The 12,836-nt window shown below is 39.6% G+C and overlaps 1 protein-coding gene across 2 annotated transcripts in view; it reads left to right on the top strand.

Annotated features, from left to right (window-relative positions):
- The window catches only part of TMEM117 (transmembrane protein 117), a 195,296-nt gene that overhangs the window by 113,926 nt on the left and 68,534 nt on the right, over nt 1-12,836 (top strand). For both annotated transcript variants that reach the window (XM_069955998.1, XM_069956002.1), the window contains exon 4: nt 712-811. In XM_069955998.1, coding sequence (XP_069812099.1) covers nt 712-811 — 100 coding nt within the window. The remainder of the gene's footprint in view (nt 1-711; nt 812-12,836) is intronic.

The raw sequence follows: 12,836 nt of genomic DNA, 5'->3' as shown, positions 1-12,836 counted from the left end.
TGAATTACTTAAAGTTGTAATAAGACGTGACACCTTGTTCTGCCGGGACCTTACTTTGTAATATAACTGATTTTCACGGTTTACTACACTAATTGATGATTATTTGTATTTGGATGCATGTGTGTATATAATGGATGTGATACTCACTGAGATTATGCTTGAGAAAGATCTCGCGATGAGATTGAAACGTTGCATGTGAATTTTCTACTGAATATGGAATAAAACACTTTTGGATTTTTTCACTATTTTGGCTGTGCTGCAGAATTTCTGGACTATCTATCTATCTATCTATCTATCTATCTATCTATCTATTTATCTATTTATTCTATCTATCTAAATAGTAGGTGGTCAGATGTATATGTTTACTCATATATGCATATAATTATACTGTATTTCACTGCTAGTCAGTATTTACTGCTTTTTAAATAAACGTTTATAAAATGTGTGCATAATACAATATCCATTCATTCTTTTCCATCTGACAGGTTTATAAGCAAGTTTTGTGTATCAATATGCATTTTGCAAATTCACTGATCATTTGCCCAGTGACTGCTGTATCAAACAGCTGCATGTGAATATTTAAAGATAGAAATAATGTAATATGTGATTCGCTTAAATAACCTGCAGTTATGATGTAAAAGTCTACTGTTGTTTTATGGAATACAAACATTACTCTAAAAAATGAATTATATCTTATTTTGTCCTTTACAGTCCTTACATTATAACCGAATACATGGGCATCAGGAATGAGAGCTTTATGAAGGTTGCAGCAGTTGGAACATGGATGGGAGACTTTGTTACAGCTTGGATGGTAAGTGTATTCGTTTGCTATTATATTTCTGTAAGAAGAATTGTAATATTGTAGATATCTACAAATATTCTGCCAATCACTGGTTGTAACAGCTATTGGCATTGGTATTGTTTGCTTAATAGTAAGTCTACTTCAGAACTGTAACTACTGAAAAAGTATAACTCTATTTTTCTTGTCTTCTGGTATGGTAAAAGTTGAGTTAAGTAAATTTGAGTCCCAATTATCGGTAAAGTGAAAATGCACATTGTGATCTGCATGTCTCCATCAAATCATTGCCATATTCAAGCACAGTAGGGCCCTATGCAGCTCTCTGTGTGCCATATTACAGTTCCTCACAACTCGAAGGTCGTACATAGCTGTAATACAGCCATGTGCATGAGGCCTCAAGTCCCAGCTCTGGGATTTTCATCACTGCCATCTTCTGACATATCAGTCAGAGAAGATACATATGAACATGTTGTTGAACTAGACTAAACTAATACTTGTGACTAGTCTCATGCTTTTCCTTTTAAATTATAACCAAAAGAATAAAAATAATCTTTATATGTTCCTAGAGGTACACAACTTCTCTTCATAAAATACGTAAAACACTTTTGTTAATAAAGTAATGCATAGTTTTTGTGTTTATAAGTGTTATTTAACACTTTTCTAACATAATAGAAAAAAAAGGTAGAAATCCAGGCAAAGGTACTACACCAGGTATGGAAATGAAATAATCAGTGGCGGCAGATGGACCTTACGTGCTGTCAGTTCATATGCATCAGTCTTTAATTTATGTTGTATAGTAACGTTTATCAGATGTTCTCTTCTAGCAGGACCACAGATGGAGTAAAAGTTTAGCATAATAGTTTGGCTGCAGTTACTGTTGGTCCCTATGTTGGCTGTACGGTGGAGGGAGCAGATCTTGTCTTGTTGATTCTTCTGCAGTTACACTGATTGCTGCTATTTGATTAAAGGTTATGGGAGCAAATTCTGCACAGGGAGCAGATATCAGCTCAAAGGGAACCTGCCATGTGTTGTTGCTTCATAATCTACTGGCATCCATGTCAAAAGAAGCTTTTACCCTTGCAAAAACATTTTTTAACTAAATTTATTTTAGAGTATATATTTTTTTTTTCTTTTAATGCAATCTGAGATTTATCTAGACATATCTACCTGATATATACTGTGTTCTATGAAGCAGTCAACATTTAGACGTAGCAATCCTTGTGCGTAAATGATTTTTAGGCCAACATCCGAGCATGCTCGCTCAACAATACTTTTTTACATGTCAAGATAACTTTGACACAGAAAAGTTACTGTGAGGGGCTGGTACGTCAACCTGGTTATGGTGATGATGGCTACATCTGTAGTAAATCTTTATCTCTCTGTAGGTCATCTTAGAATAGAAGTATTCTTTAGAAACAATAATTGAAAGTAAGAATAAATCTGAAATATTGCAAGCGTAGAATGCCACAACTTTTTTACTGTCAATTTTGATACAACCAAGAAATAGTATGGAGCTGTTACACTGCTATGTACATGAAATGTCAATTTACTTTAAGAAAAATAATTATGGTTTAGGGACTCATTATTTAACCCCTAGACGACCCAGGACGTAAAGTTACATCATGGAAGTCTGTCCCCAGATGACCCTGGACGTAACTCTACGTCCTGGGTGTTTCTCCCGCTATGAAGCGCGCTCCGGAGCGGAGCGTGCTTCATAGGAGGTGGGGGCCAGCTGCAGTGAGCAGCCGGGACCTCACCGGTAATGACACGCTGCAGCGATCGCGCTGCCGCGTGTCATTAACCCCTTAAACGCCGCGATCACGGCGTGTCCGCGGCGTTTAAGTGTAAGTGACAGGGGGAGTCCCCTGTCACTTACCGATCAGGACCCCCACAGTCACACTCATTGAAACAGACCACCGGAGGTCTCTCACCTGCCTCCGTGCGGTCCGATCGGCGCTCTGGTCACTGAGCCTGCACAGGCAGGCTCAATGAGCAAAGCGCCGATAACTCTGATCAATGCTATGCCTATGGCATAGCAATCATCAGTGTACAAATCAAACTAGTGTATGTCAAAGTCCCCCAAAGGGACTTCAAATGTGTAAAAAAAAAAAGTTCAAAACACTATTACACTACCCCAAAACCCCTCCCCCAATAAAAGTTGAAATAACCCCCCTATCCTATTATATAAATAAAACATATAAAAATAAATAAATAAATAGCTAAACATATAATATACCGTAGCGTGCGTAATTTTTTGATCTATTAAAATATAACAAGCGTCATTGCGAACGGAGAACGTCGTACACGAAAAGAGGGAAATAAGTGCGCAGATTACCGATTTTATGTGTTACATTATATATTTAAAAAAATCAATAAAAAGTGATCAAAACGTCCGATCTTCACAAATATGGTATTAATAAAAACTAGAGATCATGGCGGAAAAAATTACACCCCATACAGCCCCATAGGTGAAAAAATAAAACTGTTATAAGTGTCACAATAGGCCCATTTTATTAATATTTAATTGCCAAAAAAAAGGATTTCATAAAAAAAAAAATATATAACATTAGAGAATCTGTGTAACCTGCATATGGTTGTGTTCGGACTGACCTATAGAATAATAGTATCATTTCGCTGTTACCATATAGTGTATTACGTAGACACAGGAACCCCCCAAACGTTACCATATTGCATTCTTTTTTACGATTTCACCTATTTATATCTTCATAAATAATATATTTGGAATTCCATCATACATGTTATGGTAAAATGAATGACGCCATTACACAGTACAACTATTCCTGTAAAAAACAAGCACTTACATGGCTTGTAGATAGAAAACTGAGAGTGCTAGAGCTCTTAGAAGGGGGGAGGGAAAAACGAAAACACTAAGATCAAAATTTGCGCGGTCCACTGGGTCATTTTGGGCCTGGTCCTCAAAGGGTTAAATCAAGTTGAATCTAGAGGAAGAAGAAGGAAAAGTTACATTACAAGATGTTTCCGGGAAAAAGGTAGTTTTTCAAAAAATCTGCACAAAAAAGCATAGCGTACCACTAATTATGTATGCTCTTTTTTGTCACATCAAATCTTCTGCAAAGTTTGTTGATAGCAGGACACAAGGGCACATGGAAATGTGATGAGTGTCCCTATGATAATATATAAAAAGGTTCATTTTGACCAAGATAGATGCTTTTTTAATGTTTACATTGATGTGGGCAGTGCTTACGCAGCAATATTCACACTTTAATCTTATTATGCTATAAATTCAAATGGAACAGCATTACACAATTTGAAAAATTATATAAAGCAGGAAAATCTATAGCCAGCTTATAATTAAATTGAAGCTGGCATAGAGGGTCAAAATAATGTTTGTATTTTTTAGGGACCCAGAATACAACAAACCTGATAGTTAGGTCTGTAGAAGCGAAACACCGCGAAACAGACTGTTACCACTTACCTGCTTGGCGTCTGCCTTAATAATGTCCGCACCTTGTGTGCCCTGCTTTTTGTAATGAAATAAAAGCTACGAAATATTCATGGGAGGTGAGTTCTACCCTCTTTATTGCATCTACGTGAATATTGCAAAGGCAACAACTGTTGGTGCAATTATTACAAGATGGAAGAAATACAAGATCACTGTCAAACTCCTGTGGTATAAGGCTCAGAGAATACCATTAGTAACACACTACGCCATCATGGATTAAAATCCTGCAGGGCAGAAAAGGTCCCCCGGCTCACACCAGCACATGTCTATGCCCCTTTTGAGTTTGCCAATGACCATCTGAATGATTCAGAAAAAGTATGGGAGAAGCTCATGTAGTCAGACAAGACCAAAATAGAACTTTTTGGTATCGAGTCCACTGGTATCAATTCCATTAATACAACCACAGTCTCAACCGTAAAAAATGAAGGTGAAAATATCATACTTTGGGGTGTTTTTTTGCAACAACTTGAAGGAAGGATGGGGCTGGGACATATTAACCCCTTAGCGACCCATGACGTACCTGGTACGTCATGGTGCCACAGGGGGAGTTCAGAGAGGGGTCCCGCTGGGACCCCACTCTGAATGGCGCTGCTCCCGGCTGCTATCTGCAGCCAGGGAGTGCCTCTATTAGCCGGCACGGGTCCCGTTGCCGCGCCGGCTAATTAAGCACTTCAAAGTGCTTCAGACCTCACGTCCCTGGTGTCTAGTGGGACGGATCTGTTCTTCTGGCCGGCCCATGCCTCAGCGTCGCAATGGTGCTGATCCCGGCTCTGCAATACATTGCACTGGCCTGCAGCAGGCCAGTGCAATGGATCACAGATCTGATGGATCTTTGCTGTGTGTATACACAGCATTGATCTCTATAAAAGATCAATGCTGTGTATATACAAGTCCCCCAGGGGGACTTCTAGTTACAGTAAAAAAAAGTAAAAAAGTGTTTTTATTAATAAAAAATCCCCTCCCATAATAAGTCCAAATCCCCCCCCATTTTATAAATATAAATAAATAAACAAAAATTAAACATATTTTGTATCGCCGCGCACGTAATTGCCTGAACTATTAAATTATCACATTCCTGATCTCGCACGGTAAACGGCATAAGCGCAAAAGAATTCCAAAGTGCAAAATTGCGCATTTTTGGTTGCATCAAATCCAGAAAAAATGTAATAAAAAGTGATCAAAAAGTCGTATATGTGCAAACAAGGTACCGATTGAAAGTAAAGATCATGGCGCAAAGCCATAGATCCATAGACCAAAGCATAAAAGCGCTATAAGCCTGGGAATGGAGCAATTTTAAGGAACATATATTTTTTAACAATGGTAAAAAAATTTTAAAGGCCATCAGATAAAAGAAAAGTTATACATGTTATATATCGTTGTAATTGTAACGACTTGAGGAACAAGTCAGTTTTACCCCAAGGCGAACGGCGTAAATGCAAAACTCCCCGAAATCAAAACAAATTCCGTTTTTTTTTTCAATTTGACGGCGCAAATTATTTTTTTCCGGTTTCGCAGCATATTTTATGGTAACATAATGCCTGTCATTGCAAAGTACAATTAGTTTTGCAAAAAATAAGTGGGTCTCTCTGTAAAAAAATGCAAGTGCTATGGCCTTTTAAACATAAAGTGGAAAAAGCTAAAGAGCAAAAACGAAAATTGGCTTTGACCTTAAGGGGTTAAAGAATGGATGAGGCCATGAATTGCCAGATTTTGGCCAGCAACCTCCCTCCCCGGGCCATGAATCTTTATAAAAGCCCCCCTTCCACACACACTTGGGGTTTGGTTGCCATTGATCACTGCTGAGTGATGTTTGGAGGGGAGGGACTTTTGATCCCTGCTGAGTAAGGTCCGCGAGTGTGGTGGGGGTGCTATTGATCAATACTGAGTGGGGTGGGGCTGCTGTTGATCACTGCTGAGTGAGGTCCGAGAGTGGGGTGGTTTTATCGATTACTGCTCATGGAGGTCCTGGGAAGGGGGGAGCGGCTCCTGGTCACTCTTTATAGGAGGATGTGTGAGGTCACTGTTATAGGGGGGAGGTGGTTGCTGTCATGGGTGCTCAGTGGCAGATATAGGGGCACTATCACAAGCTGTTCTTTTAGATACACTAATACGCTCTCACCACTGTCACCCTACTGCCAGTTTACAGTACCTGTGCCCTTGTGCTACTGATCCTTCATGTTGCTCATGCACTGGGTGCAGGTGTACAGACAGCAGATGGGTGTCTTCCATCAGGCTGCCCCCTCTGCTGTATACACACAAAGCAGTAGATTCCCTGCCAGCCTCATCCCATCCCCCCCAGCTTCCTGTATTATGGGGTGGTTACTGTTATAGGGTGCAGTGGCAGTCACTAATACTGAAGTGCCAGTTATGGGGCACTATCAGGACGTGACACGACACACAGGTAGTGGCTCAGCTGTCACAGCAACTCCAAGCCCCCCCCCCACATGCTGTTGTTTACAGGCTGGTAATCAAACAGACATGACATGCAATAAGCAGCTGTGATATTTCTTGGTCCTTGCCGAGCAGCAGGGCAGTCAGAATAGAACGGGTGTCAGGGAGTGTCACACGGTGTGCATTGTCAGCCACCTTAATGTGGTCTAAAGGGGGGGAATCGGGCTACTATCTTGATCATTGCTGAGTGAGGTTGGAGGGGATGTTGCTACCGGTACCCCCTAGCTGTTGGTGCCCTGTGTGGTTGCCTGTCTCACACAGTGCTAAAAACAGCCCTGATCCTTTCTTAAGATCATGAGTCTCCAAACTGCAGCCCTCCAGCTGTTGCTAAACCACAATTACCATCATGCCCGGATAGCTAAAGCTTTGGATTTGGTTGTCCAGGCATGATGGGAAATGTTGTATTGCAACAGCTGGAGGGCCGCAGTTTGGAGACCCATACTTAAGAGCATTGAAGAGGGTTCAGGGCTGGGTCTTGCAGCATAACAATGACCTGAAACATACAGCCAGGCCCAATGATAAATTAAAGCATGTTATTGCAACATAAAAGTTATACAAATTCTCAATTGACACTTAGTACAGGAAATGCACGTATAGTGCTTTTTTTTACCACCAATTACTACTGCATCAGTCTTCAATTTCTGCTAAAATGATGACGTCATGACACACTGTGTACCCTGACATCCTGAGCTGTGGGCTGTGCTGTGCTGGCAGCTGCTGTGTGCCGCTCTGCCTCCTCTTCTTCTCCCACCTGCTCGCTGGGACTGGAGTCTAGAGTGAGCCCCAGCACCCCCAGTGTTGCCCAGTGACATCCCAGAAACCTGAAAGTCCATGGTCCCTGATGTCATTCTGACTTCTCCTGCTTACCTGTTGGCACATCTGAAATAGAGATGAGCAAAGTGAATTTTTGCCAAGTTTGCTAACAAAATTAGTAAAAAACAAAACAAAAAGTTTACTCACCTGTTATTGCCCCCCTGGTGTCCTCTTCCATGTCCCTTCTCAGTCAGTGATTGGCATACAAATATTCATAAAATTCATTAATCTTTTTGCCCCTTGGCTGATCGTTGTCTTTATTACACAGGACAATTCTACCTGATAAGGCAGATAATTGCCCCAAGTAATAGAGAAACCTTTCTGTTCTGTGTTCCTGCATGCATAGATAGATGTTCCTGCATGCCTTATTATTAATATCACTATTCAATGAGTGTAGAGATTCTGAGCATTTAAAGACAGTACAATAGACAGGTATACAGGAGGGAGGCGTCTGATAACAGAATGCAAAGGCATATTTTTTAAAATATGCTACAAAGTTTATTATCTTTGCATATAGTATTGATTTTTAGAAGTATGCTATGTAATATATTTAGTTAACTCCTATCATCTGCCATGTAAAACTTTTTATCAGTTGATGCTTTCTTGTTGTTAGTTAACCTAATAAAAGCTTCTGTATAAATACCGTATCTTAAAGTAAAAAAATCCTAAGCTTATTCAAAAACTATGGTTTATTTATATTTATAAAATCTGACATGTTGATGGCAATTTGTAGCAGAAATCACTGACAAGCTGTAATTGCATTGACACTGTAATAGTAGCTGAAGATTTTCAGACTGAATGTGCTTTGAATTTAAATGATATATTTTCCATCTTGTCAAGTGATCATAATGCACCCTATAACATTTCTCTCAAAATGATTATATGGATTATTTGACCTGCCCTGACTGTAAATTCATTGACCCTTTAAAGGCTAAAAAAGGTGAATGAGATTGTATTTTTTACTAAGCATATGTAACACTTTTTAATGTTGTAAAAATGCACTTTATAAATATAGCACTGGCTATACATGAAATACATTTGAACATATAGAATGTGCCAGTTTTGAAGATTAAATTCCTTGAGTTCTCACAATAGTGTGTCAATACATTATATTTGAATTAGGCATGCTCATCGTGTTTCTGTGTATGTGCTATATTCCTTCAGTTATTTCTTCTTAATTCATAAAAGGTACCATCTGTAAGAAGGTTGTACAACAAAAACCCAGGAATATACAAAAACATATAAAGTATATGAACACTGTTAAAAAAAGTATTTTTTTTTTTATTCTTACTTTGTAATTTATTGTAGAGTATTGTTGTACCGTGTTAGCCGTAGAAATCAGTAGAATAGAGAAGAAATCAGGCGATACCTTTTGGAGGCTAACTGAGCATATTTGAGTGTAAGCTTTCGAGAGTCTAGCTCCCTTCGTCAGACAAGATGTTATACAGAACTGAAAAAAATCACAGACTTATATACACACTAAACAGAAATCTTCAAAGGATTTTAGGAAACTTTGGAATTAACAAAATGTAATATATACACAGGGTCTGCTATTTACAACAGGTCCATAAACTATAGCTCATGAGGCGTGACAAGAGGATGGTAAGCTCTTGTTGCTATCTGATTGTTGTCAGATTAATGGCCTAATAGTAATTAATGGTCTTTATAGCCAGAACAGGTCACACATAGGCCGACATGAAGCTGGCATGGATATTGAGACCATGTTGCAAAGTTTTAAATTTGAGCATTAGTTTATATTCCCATTCCCTTCTTTCTCTTTGTGTCTTAAAATGTCCCATTAAGACTGTAACTCGCAGGTCTTCTACTGTGTGTCCCTCTCCAGAGAAATGTGCAGCCACAGGGAGATCTGTCCGGCCGTTGTTAATAGTAAATCGGTGTGAGTTCATACGTTGACTCAGTCTCTGCCCTGTTTCCCCCACATAGAGGCCTGTAGTGGGACATCGCACACACATGATCAGATACACCATATTGGAAGATCTGCACGAAAATGTTCCCTTGATTGTGTGTACCTCCTGTGACTGTGGGACTGGTACACTGTCAGAGCTATGGATATGTGTGCAGGTTTTGCACCGGTTTTGTAAGCAGGGTGAGGTGCCATTATCCGTTGGGGCCTTCAGAGCACTGCGGATAATGATTTGTCGCAGGTTTGGTGGTTGCCGAAATGAAAGCAGTGGGGGGGCTGGGAATATTTCTTTTAGTCTGCTGTCCTTGTGTAGCACAGATTGGAGTTCCCTAGAAAACTTTTGTAGGATCTCCAGCTGTGGGTTGTAGGTGACAACTAGGGGCACTCGGGGTTCATCTTGGGCCTCCTTGTATGTGAGGAGAGTGTCCCTGTTGATGACTGCTGCTTGGCTGATCTGTTTGTCCGTCATGTTTGGTTTGTAGCCCAATTGGAGGAATTCAGTCCTAAGATTAAGGAGGTGCTGGTCCAGGTCTGCTTTTTCTGAGCAGATACGGTTGTATCGAATAGCCTGGCTGTATATAATGGATTGTTTTGTATGTTTGGGATGGAAGCTGTCGCTTCTCAGGTAAGCAGTTCGGTCTGTCGGTTTGCGGTATATTGATGTTAGTATCCGGTGGTCTTTAATGCATATAGTTGTGTCCAAAAAATTGATTTCACTATGGGAATGGCTTAGTTTAAGGTTTATGGTGGGGTGAAAGTCGTTGAAGTCTTCATGAAATTTAAGCAGGGCCTCCTCACCTGCAGTCCAGATAATCAGGATATCGTCAATGTATCGAAGGTAAGTCATAGGTTTGATGGTGCATGTGGATAGGTATGATCCTTCCAGTTCTGCCATAAAAAGATTTGCATACTGGGGTGCACATCTTGAGCCCATTGATGTCCCCATTTGCTGGAGGTATAGGTCATCTCCAAAGGCAAAATGGTTATGGGTTAGCAGAAATTGAATGAGTTGTGTGATTGGTTTTATTGGGAGGTCTTGTTTCTCCAGGTATTTTCGACATGCTGCAATTCCATCTTTGTGGGGGATGTTAGTGTACAAGGATTCTACATCCATGGTGGCCAATATGGTGTCGTCAGGAAGTGGGCCTAAGGCTTTTAGTTTGTTTAAGAGGTCAGTAGTGTCCTGGATGTAGCTGGGAGTGTCTCTGACCAGGGGTTTTAGGATATTTTCTATCCAACCAGAGATATTTTCTGTCAATGTCCCAATGCCTGAGATTATGGGTCTACCTGGGTTGCCTTCTTTGTGGATCTTGGGGAGCATGTAGAAGCAGCCTGGTCTGGGATCTTCTGGAAGGAGCAGTTTAATTTGTTCCTGGATGTTATTAGGAAACTTCTTGATCATGTCCTTGAGTTGTTTTTTGTAGGCCTCTGTGGGATCACCTTCAAGTTTAGAGTAGTGGACGGGGTTGGATAGTTGTCGGTTTGCTTCCTGGATATAGTCACTGGTGTTCATGATGACTACTGCGCCCCCTTTATCAGCAGGTTTTATTTTTATGTCCTGATTCCCTTTAAGTGACTTAATAGCCTTTTGTTCTTGCAGAGTAAGGTTATGTACTTTTTTTTTCTTTTCTCCAGGATTTCAGATTTTACTTTGTTTCTGAAGCAGTCAATGTATTTATCAAGTGTTTAATTGGTTCCAGGTCGTGGTGTCCAAGTAGAGTTCTTAGTGGGTTTCCTTATAAGCTATTCAATACCAGGATCCATGTTGCAGGGGGGGTCTTTGTCATGGAAGTATTCCCTCAGTCTTATTTTTCTGAAGAACTCCTCCATGTCGTTGCAGAGTTTGATGCTGTCAATGTTTCTTGAGAGGCAAAAGGAAAGACCTCTGGAGAGAACTGACATTTCATGTTTGTTTGGCTTGTAGAAGGAGAGGTTCACCACACAGTTCTGATGAGTCGGGCTAGGGGTTGTGGCCATAGTAATGGGGCCTTTTTGTCTCAGTCTATGGAGTTTTTTCTTTTTGTTATGGATCAGCATGTCCTGAAGTTCTAAGTAGTATCTTTGAAGTTTGGCCTTCATCTCCTCTGTGTCATTCTCCAGTAATGCTTTTAGAGTTTGTATCTCCACCTCTGTTTTTCTCTTGTTGTTATATGAGATTTTTATCATATTGTTGCATAGTTTTTCAGATGTCCGGATGCATAGCTGTTGTGCGTATCTGCTGTTGTAACCAAAAAACACTTACTCCATGAGTCTAGAAAGTGGCTTAGGTTCTCTTTACAGTTCTGTTTTCTGTTTATATTTGTATACTGTCTATGGGATTCTCTATCTACTCCATGTGAACTCATTCTCTCCCCTGTCTATTATTTGAGATGATGTGTAAACCTCCCCTTGCTGATGTCTTTAAGAGAGAGAGAAAGAGAGAGAGAGAGATAAGAGGGTAAGCAGAAAATCCTATGTGACTGATTCATATTTCTTTGTGAAGCACATAAATAGTAGGGACTTTTAATAAAGACTATATAGTAAAGAGCTTTATTTAGCATTCAGGAAATAAGCAATAACAAAATGTAGTGCAAATGTGTCTATATCCTTATAGGATCTGTACTCCCCTGTCTTTTGGTCAATGACTAAGAGGTCTAGTGTCTTATTCCACTCCACTTTCCTTGCTGTTGATAAGGAAAGCATATTAAAGAGCTTTTGGAGTGAGGGGGGCATGAGAGGTAAGTGACAGTGTCAGTGTGAGCTCTGCCCTCACAAACACATAATGAGATCAGGAATATGTTATACTTTTTTTAAAATTCTTTATTATTTATAATTTTACATTATAAAAATACAGATGCGACAGTTTAAAGTTTAATATTGCTCAGTGTTGTAAAAAGCTCCATGTGAAGAAATTTACTACTTTACAGATATGAAATCTGTAAGACATGATCCAGCAAAGAGCTGCCATATTTCTATAGTTTACTGAGTGCAGTCAGTGTCTTGCATGTGCCATAAGCCTTTCTCTTGCATCTATTAATTACATCTATTTATTTTGTTCAATGAATAATATAGAGATTGCATTACCTACCCCCATATTCCTGGAGAAGATTCAGATTGCCATAGTAACCCATCTAACTGTCAAGATATAATCTGTGCATAATAAATATAAAAAAAATCCTCCTGTGTAATAAAATACCATGCCAGGTACAATAAACCCAGAGAAACATGTAGCACAATAAAAAGTAACCATGCTAGCTTCATAAATACCAGCCAGGACAACATATATAAATCCTGTTAATGTATTAAAACCCCCTTATATTTATTTCCCTTGCTGATAATATATGTTAGCCTTCTAAATGTAGAAATGCAATTTTGGAAATTCTTGC

Source organism: Dendropsophus ebraccatus, chromosome 1 (assembly GCF_027789765.1).
Source record: "Dendropsophus ebraccatus isolate aDenEbr1 chromosome 1, aDenEbr1.pat, whole genome shotgun sequence".
NCBI lineage: Eukaryota > Metazoa > Chordata > Amphibia > Anura > Hylidae > Dendropsophus > Dendropsophus ebraccatus.
Note: the sequence above shows the minus strand (reverse complement) of the source record. Positions and strands in the feature narration are given on the sequence as shown.